The sequence below is a fragment of the Dendrobates tinctorius genome, unplaced genomic scaffold, assembly GCF_039654945.1.
Source record: "Dendrobates tinctorius isolate UK_male_01 unplaced genomic scaffold, ASM3965494v1 ptg000020l, whole genome shotgun sequence".
Taxonomy (NCBI): domain Eukaryota; kingdom Metazoa; phylum Chordata; class Amphibia; order Anura; family Dendrobatidae; genus Dendrobates; species Dendrobates tinctorius.
The window spans coordinates 16,398,787-16,421,500 of record NW_027361688.1 but is presented as its reverse complement, the minus strand read 5'-3'; the positions used below and the strand labels follow the sequence as shown (position 1 = coordinate 16,421,500).

The following is a 22,714-nucleotide window of genomic DNA, read 5'->3' as shown; positions in this document are numbered from 1 at the left end:
TAACTCAGGATCAGTAATGTAATGTATGTACACAGTGACTGCACCAGCAGAATAGTGAGTGCAGCTCTGGGGTATAATACAGGATGTAACTCAGGATCAGTAATGTAATGTATATACACAGTGACTGCACCAGCAGAATAGTGAGTGCAGCTCTGGAGTATAATACAGGATGTAATTCAGGATCAGTAATGTATGTACACAGTGACTACACCAGCAGAATAGTGAGTGCAGCTCTGGAGTATAATACAGGAGGTAACTCAGGATCAGTAATGTAATATATGTACACAGTGACTGCACCAGCAGAATAGTGAGTGCAGCTCTGGGGTATAATACAGGATGTAACTCAGGATCAGTAATGTAATGTATGTGCACAGTGACTGCACCAGCAGAATAGTGAGTGCAGCTCTGGGGTATAATACAGGATGTAACTCAGGATCAGTAATGTAATGTATGTACACTGTGACTGCACCAGCAGAATAGTGAGTGCAGCTCTGGAGTATAATACAGGAGGTAACTCAGGATCAGTAATGTAATGTATGTACACAGTGACTGCACCAGCAGAATAGTGAGTGCAGCTCTGGGGTATAATACAGGATGTAACTCAGGATCAGTAATGTAATGTATATACACAGTGACTGCACCAGCAGAATAGTGAGTGCAGCTCTGGAGTATAATACAGGATGTAATTCAGGATCAGTAATGTATGTACACAGTGACTACACCAGCAGAATAGTGAGTGCAGCTCTGGAGTATAATACAGGAGGTAACTCAGGATCAGTAATGTAATATATGTACACAGTGACTGCACCAGCAGAATAGTGAGTGCAGCTCTGGGGTATAATACAGGATGTAACTCAGGATCAGTAATGTAATGTATATACACAGTGACTGCACCAGCAGAATAGTGAGTGCAGCTCTGGAGTATAATACAGGATGTAATTCAGGATCAGTAATGTATGTACACAGTGACTACACCAGCAGAATAGTGAGTGCAGCTCTGGAGTATAATACAGGATGTAACTCAGGATCAGTAATGTAATGTATGTACACAGTGACTGCACCAGCAGAATAGTGAGTGCAGCTCTGGGGTATAATACAGGATGTAACTCAGGATCAGTAATGTAATGTATGTACACAGTGACTGCACCAGCAGAATAGTGAGTGCAGCTCTGGAGTATAATACAGGATGTAACTCAGGATCAGTAATGTAATGTATGTACACAGTGACTGCACCAGCAGAATAGTGAGTGCAGCTCTGGGGTATAATACAGGATGTAACTCAGGATCAGTAATGTAATGTATGTACACAGCGACTGCACCAGCAGAATAGTGAGTGCAGCTCTGGGGTATAATACAGGATGTAACTCAGGATCAGTAATGTATGTACACAGTGACTACACCAGCAGAATAGTGAGTGCAGCTCTGGGGTATAATACAGGATGTAACTCAGGATCAGTAATGTATGTACACAGTGACTACACCAGCAGAATAGTGAGTGCAGCTCTGGGGTATAATACAGGATGTAACTCAGGATCAGTAATGTAATGTATATACACAGTGACTGCACCAGCAGAATAGTGAGTGCAGCTCTGGAGTATAATACAGGATGTAATTCAGGATCAGTAATGTATGTACACAGTGACTACACCAGCAGAATAGTGAGTGCAGCTCTGGAGTATAATACAGGATGTAACTCAGGATCAGTAATGTATGTACACAGTGACTACACCAGCAGAATAGTGAGTGCAGCTCTGGAGTATAATACAGGATGTAACTCAGGATCAGTAATGTAATGTATGTACACAGTGACTGCACCAGCAGAATAGTGAGTGCAGCTCTGGGGTATAATACAGGATGTAACTCAGGATCAGTAATGTAATGTATGTACACAGTGACTGCACCAGCAGAATAGTGAGTGCAGCTCTGGAGACTAATACAGGATGTAACTCAGGATCAGTAATGTAATGTATGTACACAGTGACTGGACCAGCAGAATAGTGAGTGCAGCTCTGGAGTATAATACAGGATGTAACTCAGGATCAGTAATGTATGTACACAGTGACTACACCAGCAGAATAGTGAGTGCAGCTCTGGGGTATAATACAGGATGTAACTCAGGATCAGTAATGTAATGTATGTACACAGCGACTGCACCAGCAGAATAGTGAGTGCAGCTCTGGGGTATAATACAGGATGTAACTCAGGATCAGTAATGTATGTACACAGTGACTACACCAGCAGAATAGTGAGTGCAGCTCTGGGGTATAATACAGGATGTAACTCAGGATCAGTAATGTAATGTATGTACACAGTGACTGCCCCAGCAGAATAGTGAGTGCAGCTCTGGAGTATAATGCAGGATGTAACTCAGGTTCAGTAATGTATGTACACAGTGACTGCACCAGCAGAATAGTGAGTGCAGCTCTGGAGTATAATGCAGGATGTAACTCAGGATCAGTAATGTAATGTATGTACACAGCGACTGCAGCAGCAGAATAGTGAGTGCAGCTCTGGGGTATAATACAGGAGGTAACTCAGGATCAGTAATGTAATGTATGTACACAGTGACTGCACCAGCAGAATAGTGAGTGCAGCTCTGGGGTATAATACAGGAGGTAACTCAGGATCAGTAATGTATGTACACAGTGACTGCACCAGCAGAATAGTGAGCGCAGCTCTGGAGTATAATACAGGATGTAACTCAGGATCAGTAATGTATTGTATGTACACAGTGACTGCACCAGCAGAATAGTGAGTGCAGCTCTGGAGTATAATACAGGATGTAACTCAGGATCAGTAATGTAATGTATGTACACAGTGACTGCACCAGCAGAATAGTGAGTGCAGCTCTGGAGTATAATGCAGGATGTAACTCAGGATCAGTAATGTAATGTATGTACACAGCGACTGCAGCAGCAGAATAGTGAGTGCAGCTCTGGGGTATAATACAGGAGGTAACTCAGGATCAGTAATGTAATGTATGTACACAGTGACTGCACCAGCAGAATAGTGAGTGCAGCTCTGGGGTATAATACAGGATGTAACTCAGGATCAGTAATGTAATGTATGTACACAGTGACTGCACCAGCAGAATAGTGAGTGCAGCTCTGGGGTATAATACAGGAGGTAACTCAGGATCAGTAATGTAATGTATGTATATAGTGACTGCACCAGCAGAATAGTGAGTGCAGCTCTGGAGTATAATACAGGATGTAACTCAGGATCAGTAATGTAATGTATGTACACAGTGACTGCACCAGCAGAATAGTGAGTGCAGCTCTGGGGTATAATACAGGATGTAACTCAGGATCAGTAATGTAATGTATGTACACAGTGACTGCACCAGCAGAGTAGTGAGTGCAGCTCTGGGGTATAATACAGGAGGTAACTGCAGCTCATGGCCGCCACCTGCAGGGAGTTGCTCAGCACTGTCAGCAGGGCTGTATAAGCGGCTCAGTACTGCCCTCTGGCTGTGGACAGCGTCCACCATTGGTAAATCGCCATTTTTGATTGACAGTTCCTGGTTTGCGTCACTAACACGAATCCCCCGCAGCATTACAGCGCCAGCTGGCGTCCGCCCTCACTTACTACACCCAGTACCTGCTTCACAGACTCCGGCTTTCCTCAGTGTTTACAATACGGCGCCGTCTCCTCCCGGTCCGCGGCTATTTCACATCCGCAGCATCTTCCCAGGAACAGCTGACAGGAGCCATGTTTCATTGTTTCCGGATGAACCTGAGCAGACTACGGGTGGCCAGTGAGACCAAACAAGGCCGGTGGACTGGAACGCATCATCAGTAGATCAGCTCTTGGTCACCATCTAGTGTTCGCATCAGTTATTACAGGCAGCAGATTTTTGGAACCCAGAGCTGACTTTCAGGCTGCAAAAAATCTATGTCAATGCTGTGATAAATATTTATTATAAAAAAAAAAAAACTAATCCAAGAAGGGTGTCATATTTTTTTTTTCATAATAAAGGGTAGACTTTGCACCTTCATTGCATTTAACCCCTTAAACTCCAGGCAATTTTCCATTTTCGGTTTTTTTTTCGTTCCCCTTCTTCCCAGAGCCATAACTTTTTTTTTATTATTTTTCCGTCCATATGGCCGTGTGAGGGCTTGTTGTATGCGGGACGAGTTGTATTTTTTTTTAACAATCAGCATTGATTTTCCTGTATAATGTGCTGGAAACATTTTTTAAGTGCAGTGAAATTGCAAAAAAAAATAAATAAAGTGCAATTCCACGATGTTCACCATACGCTCATTACATGGTAAAATGGACCTGGTATTGTGTTTCCCCAGGTCAGTGCGAGTTCCTAGATACCAAACATGTTTAGGTTTGACGTTTTTTTTTTTTATTTAAGTGATTTTATTTAGATTTTTAAACATTTTTTGATTTTGTCGTCCTTTTCCGAGACCTGTATCGTCTCCCTTTTTCGTGACCTGGGATTGGTTGAGGGCTTATTTTTTGTGCGCTGAGCTGACTGTTTTATCGATACCATTTTGGTGCAGATACAATCTTTTGATCGCCTGTTATTGCATTTTATTACAATGTTGCAGTGACCTAAAAAACAGAATTACACTTACCGGTAACTGGGTTTCTAAGACCTTTGACGACAGCACACAGGAGGTTAGGGACAGGAAACAAGAGGTTAAATAGCCCTCCCCTAATCCCCAGTGTTTTCCAAGGACCACATGGAGTGAATGCTTGATTTATTATTTATTTACACGAATCAAGTATGAACATCATCGTTACGGTGGGAAATTGCCCGTGGAAGGTCTTAGAAACTCAATTACCGGTAAGTGTAATTCCAGAATTCTTAGATAAGGCTCTCTGATGGATAGAGCCTGACTCTCGCCCATCCATCTTGCCGTTGTAATGGCTACGAGAAGCGCTGTTTTCCAGGATAGTTTATCTATCTGATCTGGTCGATAGGTTCAAATGGAGGGATCGTTAGACCCTTTAGTACTACATTCAAGTCCCAAGCTGGGACCATACTGGATTTGTTTGGACAGATTCTGGAGGCGGCTAACATGAATCTCCTTATCCATCGATGGTCTTGCTAGATTCTGGTCGAAGTAGGAACTCCGGGCTGATACCTGGACTTTCAAGGTACTTGGTCTTAGTCCCTTGGATAAGCCGTCCTCCTGTAGGAAGCAGGGCTGTGGAGTCGGAGTCGGAGTCGTGGAGTCGGTGCTCATTTTGGTGGAGTCGGAGTCGGAGTTGGAGTCAGTATAAAATAGACCGACTCCGACTCCTAAAATATATCATAAATTGGGTACAGTAGTTCAATGCAGAATGTGCTGAATATTTTTTCATAGGAATTTGGGAAAGTTATGAAATGTCCTATAAATGACTGTTCTATTCCTGATCTAAGGCTACATTCACACACAGCGTTTTTCCTGCGTTTTTTGAGGATACGTTTTTCAGTTGCAAAAGCAGATCAGCTTTTTCAAAAACCGCATCACCTGAAAGGTTTTTGAGCTCATAGATAATGTTTTCAATAGCAAAAGCAGATTAGAAATCTGCTCTATCTATCCATTTATCCATATCTGTCTATCCATATCGTATCTGTACCAAAAAGAATGAAAGCCGGGTAGCACACAGACTAACACTCCTTTTTTTAGCACCAGTCAGGTACACCTCATAGCTGCCCAAAAGGACGCCCAGGTCAGGCATTGCTCGTCTTCAGTAACACATCAACATCAATTGATAGTTGGAATAAATAGACTACATTCACATGTTAAGGTGCAGGCTTTTTATTTCAAGTGTAGGGGTGTGCAGTATGAGGTTCTGCAGCAGCTGAGGTGTGCAGTATGAAATTCTGCAGAATAGTATGAAGTTCTGCCCCCCCCCCCCAGGTTTGATCCTGGCTACGCTCATAGTGTGACTGTAGCCTGAGGATCTAGGCTTTATCTTAGCCGAGATAAGTCACAGTGTGTGTGTGTGTATATATATATATATATATATATATATATATATATATATATATACACACACACACAGTATATATACTGTATAATATATATATATTTGTAACAGAAGGAAAAAGATGCGGCACGCACCCAGATTTGCAGTGCAATGTTTCTTTATTCAACCATTAAAGGTCACACAATAAAGGACGGGCAGATAACATGAGGCATGCAGGGAAAAAGACGGACCACAGCCATTTCGCGTACACAGACGCTTCAACAGGTCCAGGCTGTCGTCCGTCTTTTTTCCCCACATGCCTCATGTTATCTGCCCGTCCTTTATTATGTGACCTTTAATGGTTGAATAAAGAAACACTGCACTGCAAATCTGTCAATAGATTCCAAATAGATAAATAGATATTATGTTCTATCTAAATATCTTGATTATTGTATCATAAAAATGATTAAATGTCTGATGTTCACATTGTACTACAATACATTTTTCACTTAAATATAAGCAATATATGTGGGAGTCGGAGTTGGAGTCGGTGTAAGGGAAATTGAGGAGTCGGAGTCGCAGGTTTGGCTTACCGACTCCACAGCCCTGGTAGGAAGTCTAAGATCCTTGCCCAATCTGGGTGGAAGGGATCAATGGGAGTGGATCCATACCATGCCGAGAAGGTTTTCCATACTTTGGAATATATAGGGCTTGTGATCGGCTTCCTACTCCTTTGTAAGGTGGATATCACCGCATCTGAGAGGCCTACTGGCTTTTATGATTGTGGTTTCAGAAGGCAGGCTGCCAAGCTTAAGCTGCGGAGGGCCGGGTGGAAGATGGGACCTTGATGTAGTAGGTCGTAGTCCAGAGGTAGGATCAGAGGACCCTCTGAGTTCATTAGCCTTAGGGCTCCGAACCAGCTCCTTATTGGCCAGAGAGGGGCAATCTGGATAGTTCTGACCCAGATTCCATTCTCCCGGGTCTGTCTGTCCTGCTCAGGAAGTCTTCCTCAAAGTTGTCAGATCCCTTCAGGTGGAGAGCCGATAGGGACTGGAGATGACCTTCTGCCCAATCAAATATTCTTGCCGAGATCTGTTGCATTTTCTGTTGTATTTTGTGCTGCCCCGATGACATAGATGGGCTACGGTGGTCATGTTTTTGGAGTAAACTCAGACATGGGTTCCCTGGATTAATGGCTCCGCCGCCCTTAGGACTTCTTCTACTGCTCTCAATTCTCTGTAATTGGAAGACTGATTCTCCATGTTTTTGGGTCAGAGTCCCTGATAGACTCCTTGAGATGATACTGCTCCCCAACCGCACTTGCTGGCATCTGTTGTAATTGACGTCATAGGATATTGTATCCAGGGCGTCCCTTTTGCTAGGTTTCCCTGGTTGAGCCATCAGTTGAGGGACAGCTTTACATGTTGAGGTTGAGAGATTCTCATATTGAGGGTCTCTGTTCCAGCGGGATAGAATAAACTTTTGAAGTATTCTTGAGTGAGCCTGGGCACAGGGGACCGCCTGGATGTAATACGTCATTGACCCTATCGTTGACATGGCGATCTTATAGTCACCCTTTTATGATTTTTTTTAGCATCCAAACTTTTGATCTTACGCCTACCTGCCCGGTGGGCGGAAGAAACAATATCTGGCTCTGGGAATCTAGGAGGATCCCTAGAAAGACCTTCCTGGTTGAGGGATTCAGGACTGATTTTTCCCAATTTACCATCCAGCCTAAGGATGCCAGGGTCTGCAGAACTGATCGAAGGTGCTCTCTTAGAATGGTGTTGGAGGGAGCCATGACCAGAAGGTCGTCCAGGTAAGGAACGACACCTATGTCCTGTTTCCTGAAGAATGCTACCACTTCTGCCATTATTTTTGTAAATGTTTGGGGTGCTGATGATATTCCAAAGGGCAGAACCTTGAACTGGAAGTGGTGCACTTCTTCGTCTAGAGCGACTGCGATCCTCAGATACCGCTGATAGGACGGATGGATGGGTACATGGTAACAGGCCTCTTGGAGATCTATAGTGGCCATGGCAAAATTTTTCCCGATCAATGGTATTGTGGTCTTTATTGACTCCATCTTGAAGCATTGGTACCGGATATGCTGGTTAGCTTCTTTAGGTTGATGATGACCCGGTATTTCCCACTTGGCTTTTTTACTAGGAACAGCCGAGAGTAATGGCCCTCACTCTGCTCCGGTTCTGGAACTGGTGAGATTACTGCCGATGATGGCATCTGTTGGAGTTCTGAATGCAGAATTTTTTGAAGCTTTGCTGAAGGGAGACGTGTTACTTCCAGACTTTGAGAGGGGGGGAGGAGGAAAATTCTATTTTTACTCCCCATGTGGCTGAGTCTAGGATTCTCCGATCCGAAGTTATCTCCTGCCAGCTTGGGAAGTAGTTTGCAATCCTGCCCCCTACCTGCCTGGTGTCATTTCCTGTCTCTGTCTGAACGAGAGCTGTGAAGAATAGTTCTGCCTTTTCCCCCTTTTGGGTAACTCCATCGCCCCGTTTTCCCTTTTCCCCTGTATTGAGTGGTCTGAGCCTGGGATGGGTGAAAGGGCTTCTTCTTGGGCGGTTTTGGTTCGGGAAATTTTTCTTCTTGTTGGCCACCTTCTCTAGTAATTCGTCCAGTGCCGGGCCACATACGTATTCGCCTTAGAATGGAATAGACCATGATTTGGATTTTGATAGAGTATCCCCGCTCCACATTTTCAGCCACAGAGCCCTTCGGGTAGTGTTGGAGAGTGCTGATGTTCTTGCCGCTATGTGGACCAACTCCGCCGAGGAGTCCGCCAAAAAGTCTGCTGCCTTCTGAAGAAGTGGTAAAGAGGATAGAAGATCTTCTCTCGGAGTTCCACTTCTGATACGGTCCTCTAACTGCTGAAGCCAGAGGTACAGGGTTCGTGTTACGCAGGCGGATGCAACATTTATTTTTAAGGAGGCCGCTGAAGCTTCCCAGGACTTCCTCAGTAAACTATCCATTTTGCGGTCAAGAGGGTCCTTGAGTTGAGAGGAATCTTCAAAAGGTAGTGTAGTTTTTTTTTTGGCCACCCGGATATCTACTTTAGGGACCTCAGTCCAACACTTTGCGGTCTCTTCATCCAGCGGAAACCGATCTTTCATCTCGCCTGGGATACTCAACTTCCTTTCCGGGAACTCCCATTCCTCCAGGATTAGATTCCGGACATTATCATGGATAGGGAAAACCATTTTCTTCCTAGATTTCAGGCCGCCAAATAGATCATCCTGGACTGAGCAGGATGGCCTCTCTTCCTCAACTCCCATTGTGTTCCTGACTGCCGATAGTAGCTCTTCCATGTCTTCTGAGGAAAAAAAAACATTTCCTATCGTCCTCTTTCTGGTTTGGGGTTAGTTCACCCTCTTCCCTCCAATCCCCAGAAACCGATGATTCGGGTTCTGAGTCTGAGATGTCCTCAGGGCCATATTTCCTCTTCTTTGAGGCTGAGGGCCCTCCTGTGAATGACTGGGAGAAGGTAGCCAGGGACGACTGAATCTCCTGTCGCACCATCCCTCTTACTTCATCCATCAGGGATGGTTGCTCCTCCCGGACATTTTTTTCTGTGCACCACTGGCACAGGGTTTTTTGGAATTGGAGGGGAGTTTTTTTTTTTTTTAATACAGATGGCGCATCTGCGGCTTGTAACTTTTCCTTTGTTTTTGGTGCAGGATCCTTGTCTCCCTGAAAGGGAGAAGAATGGGGGATCCCATAAGAATGGGTCCTGAACCAAAGACGATATACCCGTCTCCAAGTGTACTCACTGGGCCAGGGTCTGCGCTGGGCTCTGCAGAAGCAGCTCTCAAGGAAGACGCATCCATCATGCAGACCTTGGTCCTACCTTATGGAGTCTTCCATCAGGGTCCTTATATAGGAACCGAGATCCAGCGTTTCTTTCCCTCTTCAATCGGAAGAGATTATGCCCCCTCAGTAAGAAGCTTCATGGCGCCATTCCTGAAGCTTTTTTTTTTTTTTTTAAATTTCCTGCCAAGATGGCGGTGCGTTCCACCGTGGAACGCAAGGCAGAAGTGACATCGCGCCTTCTGACCTGGCGGTGTACGTCACTTCCTGTGCATGCCATCCAGCTGTACGATCACCTGCGGCGCGAGAGGGGATCGATTCTTGGGCTGGGGAGCTACGGGAGGCCCCCAGCCCAACTCTCACCATCCAGCATTGCCGAAGCTGGCGAGACCCGAGGATGGTGCGGGTCTCGCCAGCGGTAGGAGCAGCGCCCGGGGAGGAAGGTCCAGGACGATCGACCCGGCTGCCCGGCTCAAGGTAAATCCCGGGATTTCGCCGGCCCATCCGCGGAGCACACAGAACCTCTTCATCCCAATTAGGGACAGGAAAACACTGGGGATTAGGGGAAAGGGGAGGGCTATTTAACCTATTCTTTCCTGTCCCTAATTAGGATGGGGAGGCAACCTCCTGTGTCCTGTCGTGGATTAGAGAAAAACGTAATTTTTGCGTGTTGTTTTTTTTCGTTTACTGATCGGATTAATTTACTTTATATATTGAGAGATCGGACGATTCTGAACGCGGCGATACCAAATAGGAGCATTTTTTTTGTTTAATTTTTAATGGGGCAAAAGGGGGGTGATTTTCACCATGACTTACATGTACGTCCTCGGTTGCGAAGGGGTAAATATAAAGTTGTGGAATGACGCACTGAAACAAGGCCACTGATGGAGGTGGGGGGGGGGGTGTATGAATCCGTGATATATGGGGCACCTGGCTGCCATGTGGGGGTAATACTACATGTGCCGATGGTCTTTCCCTCCTGCAACATGACCTTAGCTAGGATTTACTGCCTCACCAGCAGGGGGCGCACTGGTGATTCTCAACCCACTGCTTAGCTAGCGCAAACCTAGTCTGTAGCGCTGCACATTAATAAAAAAGGCAAAGAGGCAAACGCTAAAATCTTTACTTTTATTCCTTTATGGACAGATTATATTACAGTGGGATTCTCCTTTCTGGGTCACAGCAGAGATCTGGGCCAAAAACAGACATTTATAGACAATAAAAGAGAGAAGAGATGGGGGCAAGGAGCACAAAGAAAACGGGGAACAGGAGGAGACGACACTGTGGCTTCAAAGCCGGGTTTTATTCATGAGGGTATAATGGTCCGGACCGGCCGGGGGTCTCATAACTCACCAGCCTGGTATCAGTCTATGAGGATGCAGAGTTCAGGTGAGGAGGCCCATGGCCTGTGAGTAGGCCCGAGACTAGGGAGGAGCCTCGCGACCAGTGAGGAACCCCACAGCCTGTGGGGTAGCCCTGCAGCCAGGGAGGAGCCCCTCGGCCTCTGAGACTCCCCTGCAGCCATTGAGGAGCCCCTCGGCCTGTGAGAATCCCCCACGGCCAGCAAGGAGCCCCATGACCAGAGACAATCCCCCCGTGGCCAGCGAGGAGCCCCACAACCGGTCCGAACATTGCAGCCCAGATTTGTAAATTCTGAGGAGCTAAGAACTCCTCAACGTGCAGCCTCCCACGTCCTCTAAGGGTGAGACGGAATGGGGCGGCCGGCTATATGCTGCCGAAATGCCGGCGGAGTTTTCTGGCCACCCCTTGTGGACTCCCCCTCGGGGATAAATCAGGTGACTACAGCTTAGCGTCCATTCCATGGCTGCATCATGGGCTTATATGAATCTGTACATCTATTGGAACATCCACCTTCCAGGGAGTAAATTAATGTATTCTGGACTAAAAAAGTAAATTTTTGCAAATGGGTTTCGTTAACCTGTAGTTAGGCTTGAAATGGCAGCTAAAATGTGATCACATAGGATCGTCCTTGTTCCCCCTTATACATCTGATGTGTAACATGAGGGGCGCGACGTGTCTGAATCCCCCCTAGGTCCAGGATTTGGTTCCTAAAATATCGTCTCTAAATATAAAGCAAGAAATGGCCGACGTTTATAGACCGATGATCCAAATGTCCGGATATATCAGGAAACCTGCCCTGAATATTGGGGTCACGGTCAGCAGGGGGATTGTTCCTATAGTAAAGGAGTCCGTCAGTCGGAGGCAGTCAGAGACGTACGAGTCCTCGCCCTGCGCACACGTCTGCGCTGTGTGACGGCATCGGCGCTGGGTACGGCGCTCAGTCTATACATCGGGTCTCGCGTTCAGTGCAGGACAGTCGTTGGATGTAATGGTTTCACCCTCGCCAGTCTTGACAGGCCGAGACGCAGACCCTGATTAGGAGACTTCACGGTTACCCCAGCCAGCGGACTCCGCGCTGCTCCAGAGGAAGCTGCGGAGAGAAACAAGTTTAAAGGATATCCACAATTTTTTTTTTACATACAGTGGGGCAAAAAAGTATTTAGTCAGTCAGCAATAGTGCAAGTTCCACCACTTAAAAAGATGAGAGGTGTCTGTAATTTACATCATAGGTAGACCTCAACTATGGGAGACAAACTGAGAAAAAAAAATCCAGAAAATCACATTGTCTGTTTTTTATTTCATTTTATTTGCATATTATGGTGGAAAATAAGTATTTGGTCAGAAACAAGCAATCAAGATTTCTGGCTCTCACAGACCTGTAACTACTTCTTTAAGAGTCTCCTCTTTCCTCCACTCATTACCTGTAGTAATGACACCTGTTTAAACTTGTTATCAGTATAAAAAGACACCTGTGCACACCCTCAAACAGTCTGACTCCAAACTCCACTATGGTGAAGACCAAAGAGCTGTCAAAGGACACCAGAAACAAAATTGTAGCCCTGCACCAGGCTGGGAAGACTGAATCTGCAATAGCCAACCAGCTTGGAGTGAAGAAATCAACTGTGGGAGCAATAATTAGAAAATGGAAGACATACAAGACCACTGATAATCTCCCTCGATCTGGTGCTCCACGCAAAATCCCACCCCGTGGGGTCAGAATGATCACAAGAACGGTGAGCAAAAATCCCAGAACCACGCGGGGGGGACCTAGTGAATGAACTGCAGAGAGCTGGGACCAATGTAACAAGGCCTACCATAAGTAACACACTACGCCACCATGGACTCAGATCCTGCAGTGCCAGACGTGTCCCACTGCTTAAGCCTGTACATGTCCGGGCCCGTCTGAAGTTTGCTAGAGAGCATTTGGATGATCCAGAGGAGTTTTGGGAGAATGTCATATGGTCTGATGAAACCAAACTGGAACTGTTTGGTAGAAACACAACTTGTCGTGTTTGGAGGAAAAAGAATACTGAGTTGCATCCATCAAACACCATACCTACTGTAAAGCATGGTGGTGGAAACATCATGCTTTGGGGCTGTTTCTCTGCAAAGGGGCCAGGACGACTGATCCGGGTACATGAAAGAATGAATGGGGCCATGTATCGTGAGATTTTGAGTGAAAACCTCCTTCCATCAGCAAGGGCATTGAAGATGAAACGTGGCTGGGTCTTTCAACATGACAATGATCCAAAGCACACCGCCAGGGCAACGAAGGAGTGGCTTCGTAAGAAGCATTTCAAGGTCCTGGAGTGTCCTAGCCAGTCTCCAGATCTCAACCCTATAGAAAACCTTTGGAGGGAGTTGAAAGTCCGTGTTGCCAAGCGAAAAGCCAAAAACATCACTGCTCTAGAGGAGATCTGCATGGAGGAATGGGCCAACATACCAACGACAGTGTGTGGCAACCTTGTGAAGACTTACAGAAAACGTTTGACCTCTGTCATTGCCAACAAAGGATATATCACAAAGTATTGAGATGAAATTTTGCTTCTGACCAAATACTTATTTTCCACCATAATATGCAAATAAAATGAAAAAAAAACAGACAATGTGATTTTCTGGATTTTTTTTTCTCAGTTTGTCTCCCATAGTTGAGGTCTACCTATGATGTAAATTACAGACGCCTCTCATCTTTTTAAGTGGTGGAACTTGCACTATTGCTGACTGACTAAATACTTTTTTGCCCCACTGTGTTTTTATTGGTGCTAAAAATCATTTTTGTAATTGGGTTTCATTAAAAAAATGTTGCACTGTTTGCCTTCCATAATCTCTATGTTGCTGGCTGCAGAATGAGCTAACTGAGGATCCAGCAGTGAGCTCATTCTTACACTGTGACTAGAGGCTGTAACTCTTTTATCTGTCTTTTTCTCAGCTCTTCTCTGCTAATTTAGGACTACAGACCACATCAAAGTTGAATGTGCCAGGAAACAAAGAGCATGTAAAATATATGGTGAGTGCAGCATTTAGCACACGCAGACAGGAAATGCGTCATTCATCCCACCCATCAAGTGACTGCAGGCGCTGATGGGCTGCCATGACAGCAGAGGGTCTGCTGAAGACTCCCGTGCCGGCCATCACGATCTTCCTATGAACGCTGGCTTGTGGCCGGCGTTCATAGAAGATCGTGATTTCTGCTATACATAGTAGGGCTGATGCAGTGTATGTATAGCACAGGCGATCGGATGATCGCAGCTTCAAGTCCGCTAAGGGGACTATTAAACAGTTTTCTGGTACACGATATGGTAAAATCAATGGTGTCGTTCAAAACTACATGTTGGACCCGCAAAAAACAAGCCCTCACATGGCCAATATTGGAGGAAAAATAAAAAAGTTATGGCTCTGCGAGGAAAAAAACGAAAAATGGAAAACAGGACGTGATCAGGAGTCTTCTGCCGCCGAATGCTTATTATCAAGATGGTGAAAGCAGAGATGGAAGGAGGATCTGCGATGGTGGAGCCACTGGACATACCTGGCATGGCTGTCGGAGCTTACCTGGAGGCGTCCATGCCGGTCTCTTCACGCCCACCGGAGGACTACAGGGTAACGCCGACTTAAAAGTAGCAGGTGCACTGGCGGGGGGCTTCTCTGCTGGCATCGGTTTTATTTTCACAGTCACTGTGGCATAAAAGGTAAAATAATTCAAGATTGTCATCTGCAACAGGAAAAGCAGAGTTTATAGGAGCCATATTACTGATTACCGGCAGCCGAACTGGCTATATTCCCCTTTAGGAGAGGTCTGTGCTCTATGGGCAAGGTGTTCATCTATACAGAGGAGGTGAGCTGTGACATCACTTATGGTATGGGGAACGGTGGATCATGAATAATCTAATGTGTATAGAGGTGTTATCAGTCATTGTACAGGAGGAGGTGAGCTGTGACATCACCTATTGCGAATGATGGATCCTGTGTTATCAGGCATGGTACAGGAGGGGGAGGAGGTGAGCTGTGACATCACCTATTGTGAATGGTGGATCCTGTGTTATCTACTGTATATAGAGGTGTTATAATCCTGCCTGTGGTGACATTGAGACTACATACTAGAATACACACACGCATTTACCAAAATACTCATTTTGTATGGTATACAAACTGTGACTGCCTTAGAATCAAATAAGGACAAGTGAGTGAATGACTGAGGAGCGAAACCTTGTCAGTTCCTTTCAGCAAATTGAGGGCTGAGAGCGACAGACTCAGGGCGCTTCCTATTATGTCCAATTCAGTCGGATGCCAGGCAGAGTGCAGCCCTCCCCGCCGGACCCTTAGACTGTTACTATACTGTTGTATAGCTCTGACGGCTCCCATGATGCAGACCGGGGCGCTCTCCGCTCCTCACCCGCTTTCGGTGCCTTTGTCACAGTCTTCTCCTTTTTTCCGCTGTTTGCCTTTTGCTTAGTGACTTTTGTGGTTGACGCTTTCTTAGACTTTTTAACTTCAAATTCTTCCTCTTCGTCGCTAAAACTCACGTCGCTCTCAGAGTCCCCGACTGCATAAAAGAGAAGGCGGGTGGACGGGTTTAGCTGAAGCTTCTTGTTTAATTGGATGCAGGTGTTTCTTTTAGGGGGGGGGGGCTAAAAAGCATTTTTTGCAATAGTGTGTCATTAAGGGTGAGTACACACAGTGTGGATTCCACTGCGGATTTACCAGCGGTTTTCCCCTGCGGTTTGAGACCTGGACAATGGAAGAGGTGTCAAACCGCTGCGGAATCCACACAAAGAATTGACATGCTGCGGATTTAAAACCGCAGAAAAATCCGCAGCATGTGCACTGCGATTTCTAAAACCCATTGGATAATATTGTACTGTATATTGCTATCGGTTCTGCAGTGGATCCGCAGAGGCCAATCCGCTGCGGATCCACAGCAGAATCCGCAGCGTGTGCACATACCCTAAAAATGGTGAACCGTTTGGCTTCTATATCCTCTATGTTTCATAGTACTCAGAGGACAGCAGAGTTACCAGTGAGTCAGTCAGGGTCTCTAAGGCCGAAAATTATGGTTTCATCAAAGATCCCCTTTTACCAGGTCAGAAGATAATAGTCGCAGCTCTCTGACAGATCCACCTGTAACTCATTCTGCTGTGTACTGTGACACATAGAAGATATTCGGTTAAAAATGAATAAATCCCTGTTGGTAAAAAATACAAGAAATCAAATTAGAAAAAAAATTGAGAATTTGATATTGGTTGCCTGAGCTGTGGACAGGTCATCGGTATTAGATCAGTGGGAGCTCAACATCTCAAGGATCAGCTGTTACCAGGTCCCACACCCCAAGGATCAGCTGTCACCAGATCCCGCACCCCAAGGATCAGCCATTACCGCAGGGTTCCCCAACTCCAGTCCTCAAGGCCCACCAACAGGTCATGTTTTCAGGATTTCCTTAGTATTGCCCAGGTGATAATTGCATCACCCGTACAATACAGGGGAAATCCTGAAAACATGACCTGTTGGTGGGCCTTGAGGACCGGATTTGGGGAACCCTGCATTACCAGGTCCCACACCCCAAGGATCAGCCATTACCAGATCCCACACCCCAAGTATCAGTCGTCACCAGATCCCGCACCCCAAGGATCAGTCGTCACCAGATCCCGCACCCCAAGGATCAGTCGCCACCAGATCCCGCACCCCAAGGATCAGTCGCCACCAGATCCCGCACCCCAAGGATCAGTCGCCACCAGATCCCGCACCCCAAGGATCAGTCGCCACCAGATCCCGCACCCCAAGGATCAGTCGCCACCAGATCCCGCACCCCAAGGATTAGCTGTTATCAGATCCCACACCCCAAGGATCAGCCGTCACAAGATCCCACACCCCAAGGATTAGCTGTTACCAGATCCCACACCCCAAGGATCAGCCGTCACCAGATCCCACACCCCAAGGATCAGCAGTCACCAGATCCCGCACCCCAAGGATCAGCAGTCACCAGATCCCGCACCCCAAGGATCAGCAGTCACCAGATCCCGCACCCCAAGGATTAGCTGTTACCAGATCCCACACCCCAAGGATCAGTCGTCACCAGATCCCGCACCCCGAGGATCAGCTGTCACCAGGTCCCAACACCTCAGGTCTCACACCCCAATTAAGCTGAGCTGCAGTTCCTGAAAACTGCCACAGCGTAGCTTATGGAGCTTTGGTGTACCGGCACCGTACATCCTGTGGCAGCTGATCGGTGGTGGTGCAGATGTCAGACCTTCACCAATCTGAGGCTGATGACCTATCCTAAGGATAGACCATCAACATAAAGAAACCTAGAGAACCCCTTTAAGTCAGATGATGGGAGGGTGGGCGTCAGATTCTTATATAATAATGATGCCTGTACTCCCAGACTATACAAGTAGCGGTCATCTAACTACTTTGCATCCTGTGCAGCCCCACTGCGCATTATATAGTCCTGTCATCTGCAGGTGTGAACATGAACATGTCAGGACAGGATGATTTCCCTATTACTCCTACTGTGTACATACCCGCCATTGTGTCTGGCTTAAACTCCTCGGCATCCTCTTCATCCCCGCTTTCTTCCGTCAGGAGTTTCCTCTGCTCAGTAATGGCTTTACAAGCAGCTTGTCTGCGACTTCTGCCTCTACTGGGGTCTTCATTTTCGTCTGTGATCTCGTCCAGACCTGTGGGGAAAAAAAAACAGAAAGTAAATCTCCACCATCAGCCCGGGATTCAATAGATGGACATCAGCTGACATCAGGAAAAATATAAAAAAAATAAAGCAGAAAGTGTTTAAGATAAAATTAAAAGTTTTTTTTTCCAGAGACTAGTAGGATTCAATGTTTAAAGCCCCCCTCCAAAAAACATCAATTACCTAGTGTGCTGCTGTCAACGCTGCAATTTGAGAAGGATGCTTCGCACACGTCAGGATCTTTAATAAACCTACAGGCGTCTTCTGGAGCTTCTGGATAAGACAGCGAGATTCACAATGCACAAAGTAAGTGAAAGGCCAAACAAAGGCGGTGCGGGGGGAGGGGGTTAACTGTCCGGATCGAGGCGGTGATCACTCCCATCATCCTGCTGGCGATCGTATGGGCGCAACAGTAGTGCCAGCGTGATCGCCTTCAAGGAGCCGTGTGTCACGGTGCGCTCACTACGCAATCAATTATAAACTGTCAGCAGTATAGGTGATCACTTGCTGACCGGTGGGGGTCCGACCTGGGCTGCAGGAAAAGCATGGGCTCCACCACAGGTATAAAAGTGCCCTCCCCGGTGATGTAGATCAGTACAGATCCCAGGGGTCAGACCTCCACCGATCATTAAGTGCTGTTTATTTTCACCGGTCAAACCCTTTAATGAGGAGTTTTCTTCAATACTTTCTTGCAGGCCCCGAACATGAATCGATAATAACAAATATATACCATTTCTGGGAATATTCTCATCATTCTCTATAATGACGGACGTCTCCTTCGCCGACAGCGCCAAAGCCACTTCTAAATCTCGCTGATACAGCTTGTCTTCTAGAGGCAGCCTGGGTAAAAGGCGAAAAAAAAGGCACCGATGAAACTGGAAACCTGACTATACCCGAAATGTGACAAATCGTTGTAATCTGCACAGTGCTAACCTCATTGTACCGCCTTAAAGGGGAGGCCTGAAACCAAAAGGTGAATTTCAGACTAAATGCCTTTTCATTTAATTCAATACTGTAATCACTTCTCCAATATACTTCAATTAGAAATTATGCACTGTTCCCTCTCTACTGTAACATCAAATGACTTTTTGCTTGAGAATCTCCAGTGCATGCTGGGTTGCTCAAAAAGGACGTGATCGGGGGGCCGTGGCTTCGATCACTGCCTCAGCTGCTTTCCCCACCCTGAAACAAAGCATCATCAGTGACCTCTATTTCAGGGACTGGTCTCTGATCTCCCGCATTGCCGTATTCTTTCGTTTACAATTTGCATTGACAGTGCGCTCTCTCGTTGGCTCGTCACTTCACTTTAGAGACAGCGAGGGAACGTACTGTCACTATGCATTCAAAGATACATACTGATGATGCGTTGGAATTGACAATCGGCAGATGCTTAATTAAGCAGTCCCTGAAAGGGACGTCACTGATGACGCTTTGTTTCGGGTTAGGCATAGCAGCTGCAGCAGTGATTGAAGCCCTGGTCCCCTGATGACGTCTCGTTCGAGTATACCAGCATGCACTGGGGATTCTCAAATGAAAAGTCATGGAAAGTATAAAAGATAAATAATTGAAGTATATTGGAGAAGTGGTTGTCAAACTAAAGGGGCAGTGCAGCAATACTCTTCTTCCCATGTTGAGGAGCTAGTGCACCCTGGGTGATACAGCTGCCCAAACAATAATCTGCTGTCCAGCGAGTTGCAGTCACTTCAGTATCTGTTCTCCCCCGCGTGCACTAGCATCACTCCAAGCTGTGGTCACAATAAACAACAGGGGTCCGATCCTTGGGGGTCTGCTCAGGGGACACAATATCCCATTTTGTGACATGTGCACCTCACTCACCTCTTTTTCTGGGAATTCGTCGCTATGGTCTCTTCTTTATTATTTTTCTTTATTGGTTTATCTTTTTTCTCCTTCTTCGTCTCTACACGCGCTTTCTTACTTACAGGTGCCGATGAAGCGAAATCCTCGTCTACGAAAAAAAAAAAGAGAGAGAGTGTATGGAAAATAGAAAAATATATAAATATGGTTGGTGACATTTCAACAAAATGTTACGTAAATTAATAGGAATAGCGAATAGGAGAAACTTTGTAATACATCTGATCAGACAAATCAGCTTCTTTCTCCACTTATAAGCCGCTTCTTTCCCTCTCATTGAAATCATCATCTACTTCAGAAGAAAAAAAAAACAGATCAAATCCTTCTTATTCACAGAAAGACTGAGGGATCAGATTACACCTGCTTATCAAGTCTATAGAGGAGAGATAGACACAAAGACAGTACTGCCGCTTTCTAGTGTTTATCTCAACCCAGAGCTGGATTCACATCTACACTGCTCGGAACTGCTGTATAATGTCCTTCGTTCTTCTGTTGATGCTGAACATGTGCAACAATAGACAGGAGAGCTGGAATCGCACATATCTGTGTGTGCTGTGTATGGGAGAGATCATAGCAGCTGGTCTCACTCCACCAGCTCAGAGACAATATGAATATTATGAGAAAGCCTGCAGAGCGGAAAATCGTTGAAAAATGCAGGATTCAGAGTCTGTAATGGCCAGAAACATCATCTTCATGCACACGTAGGAACGCTTATACTGAACAGTTTACCTGAAACTACAGGTACGCTTTATTAGCAGATTATCTCAAAAGGCAGCTACAAGCGAGCTGACCCGTGAGGACCGACCCCAATATGGCAAATCACAAACATTACGTTCTATTTTTCACTTACCGTCATCTTCCAGGTCCAAAAACTGGGAATAATCCACTGATTTTTTATTCCTGAAAAATATCATTCAGGCTCAGAGTTAATGACATGATAGAGTAAGACCAGAGAACCCGTCACCAGCACAAGAGTGGCCTTACACCTGGTGTCTATAGTGGCCCGACATCAACATGGAGGTGACTGGAGGCAGGAAAAGGGGACTACAAATAGCAGACATACCAGCCGACTCTGCATTAACCCCTTCGTGCTCCATGATGTATATCTTTGCTTCTGGCGGCAACAACCGGAACTAAATAACCCCAATCACTGACCGCAGGGCGCACACGGCTGCCAATCACTGACCGCAGGGCGCACGCGGCTGCCAATAAATGACCGCAGGGCGTACGCGGCTGCCAATCACTGACCGCGGCGCGGCTGCCAGTCACTGACCGCAGGGCGCACGCGGCTGCCAGTCACTGACCACAGGGCGCACGCGGCTGCCAGTCACTGACCACAGGGCGCACGCGGCTGCCAATCACTGACCGCGGCGCGTACGTGGCTGCCAATTACTGACCGCGGCGCGTACGTGGCTGCCAATCACTGACCGCAGGGCGTACGCGGCTGCCAATCACTGACCGCGGCGCGTACGCGGCGGCCAATCACTGACCGCAGGGCGTACACGGCGGCCAATCACTGACCGCAGGGCGTACGCGGCTGCCAATCACTGACCGCAGGGCGTACGCGGCGGCCAATCACTGACCGCAGGGCGCACGCGGCGGCCAATCACTGACCGCAGGGCGTACGCGGCTGCCAATCACTGACCGCGGCGCGTACGCGGCAGCCAATCACTGACCGCAGGGCGTACACGGCGGCCAATCACTGACCGCAGGGCGTACTCGGCGGCCAATCACTGACCGCAGGGCGTACGCGGCTGCCAATCACTGACCGCAGGGCGCACGCGGCTGCCAATCACTGACCGCAGGGCGTACGCGGCTGCCAATCACTGACCGCAGGGCGTACACGGCTGCCAATCACTGACCGCAGGGCGTACGCGGCTGCCAATCACTGACCGCAGGGCGTACGCGGCTGCCAATCACTGACCGCAGGGCGTACGCGGCTGCCAATCACTGACCGCAGGGCGCACGCGGCGGCCAATCACTGACCGCATTTAGTGGCTCCTGCCTGCGGCAGTACTGACACATTACAGTATGGGGTAGAAGTGATCAGATGATCATGGGGGGCATAAAACAACATTATAGGGGAAAAAAAACTTATATTTGATGTCGCTGCCTCTGGGAAAAATCAAAATATAAAATGTAACCAATTAGGAAACAGTTAAAAAAAAAAAGCTACCTGGAGGGGTTAATCGCTCACCTGGCCGGCCTGTCCATTGTGCGGAGCTGGATAGCAGGCAGCTTTCTTCTTAGTAGCCCCCTCTATGAGCGCTCATCCCCGGCTCTGGCCGCCCCCGGCGCCCCGCACACCCTCTCTCTGTCTCACACTGTCCGTCCCAGCCCCCGAATGAGCTCAAACATCCCGCGCAAATTTCGCTTCTGACCATTCCCGCTCGCACATTCGTCACAAAATGCTATTAAAAAACATATCTTCCTCTTACTTAATCTTTACACTACAATTTGGAGCCCGATAAGTCAGTCACGGTAAGTAAACAACGCAAATATTAATTAAAAACACCGACTTGTCCATGAAAGAGGTATAATGACGAATGTGCCCGGAAGGAACTTACGCTGGGTGATCACGTGATACAGATGCTTCTAAGTTTTTCCGCTTATTCTCGTATCCTTGGTAACCGATGGAGCTGATCACATGACCTTACCACATGACCTTACCATAGACTCTCACCTGTCTAGAGAGGTCTGATAGTTTTGTGTGCTGATGTGGCCAAAGCTTGCAACAAGGAGTGAGACACCTACCGGCTACCGGTAGAATTTCAGCAAAGTAATGGCCCATGGCCCCAAACTAATTTTTATTATTGGGTTTCAATAAAAAATGTTGCAACGTTTGGCTTTTTATTATCCTAGGAAATCAAACTTAATGTGATTTGTAGTCATAAATCAGAAAAAGACAGATAAAAGAGTTCTCATAAACTCTCCTGTCAGACCATCAGACCGAGCTCACTGACGGATCCTCAGTTAACTCAGTCTACAGCCAACAATAGACGTAGATACTTATAAATACCGGTATAGGTCGTATATGGTTAATTAGCCTCCTACTTGATGCAATGC

At 46.7% G+C, this 22,714-nt stretch overlaps 2 protein-coding genes across 3 annotated transcripts in view; both read right to left on the bottom strand.

Annotated features, from left to right (window-relative positions):
* FERRY3 (FERRY endosomal RAB5 effector complex subunit 3) overlaps positions 1-3,770 on the bottom strand; it is a 62,605-nt gene extending 58,835 nt beyond the window's left edge. For both annotated transcript variants that reach the window (XM_073567792.1, XM_073567793.1), the window contains exon 1: positions 3,601-3,770. The gene's annotated coding sequence lies outside the window, so the exon portion shown is untranslated. The remainder of the gene's footprint in view (positions 1-3,600) is intronic.
* A 7,079-nt stretch (positions 3,771-10,849) lies between these two features.
* Positions 10,850-22,209, bottom strand: RAD51AP1 (RAD51 associated protein 1). The gene is made up of 9 exons (XM_073567790.1): positions 21,846-22,209; positions 20,499-20,548; positions 19,613-19,742; positions 18,507-18,616; positions 17,960-18,049; positions 17,613-17,768; positions 15,488-15,637; positions 14,647-14,769; positions 10,850-12,187 (listed from the first exon to the last, which is right to left on the bottom strand). Exons 1-9 carry the CDS (start codon positions 21,860-21,862, stop codon positions 12,060-12,062), a joined length of 954 nt encoding a protein of 317 aa, XP_073423891.1. The 5' UTR covers positions 21,863-22,209; the 3' UTR covers positions 10,850-12,059.
* Positions 22,210-22,714: the final 505 nt, after the last annotated feature.

Excerpts from the sequence above, each read along its gene's own strand:
- RAD51AP1 (XM_073567790.1), bottom strand. Across the intron at positions 18,617-19,612 it reads ACGAATTCCCAGAAAAAGAG|GCTGCCTCTAGAAGACAAGC; the intron begins GTGAGTGAGGTG and ends CCTTTTACCCAG. Across the intron at positions 17,769-17,959 it reads CGTTGACAGCAGCACACTAG|GTCTGGACGAGATCACAGAC; the intron begins GTAATTGATGTT and ends TTTTCCCCACAG.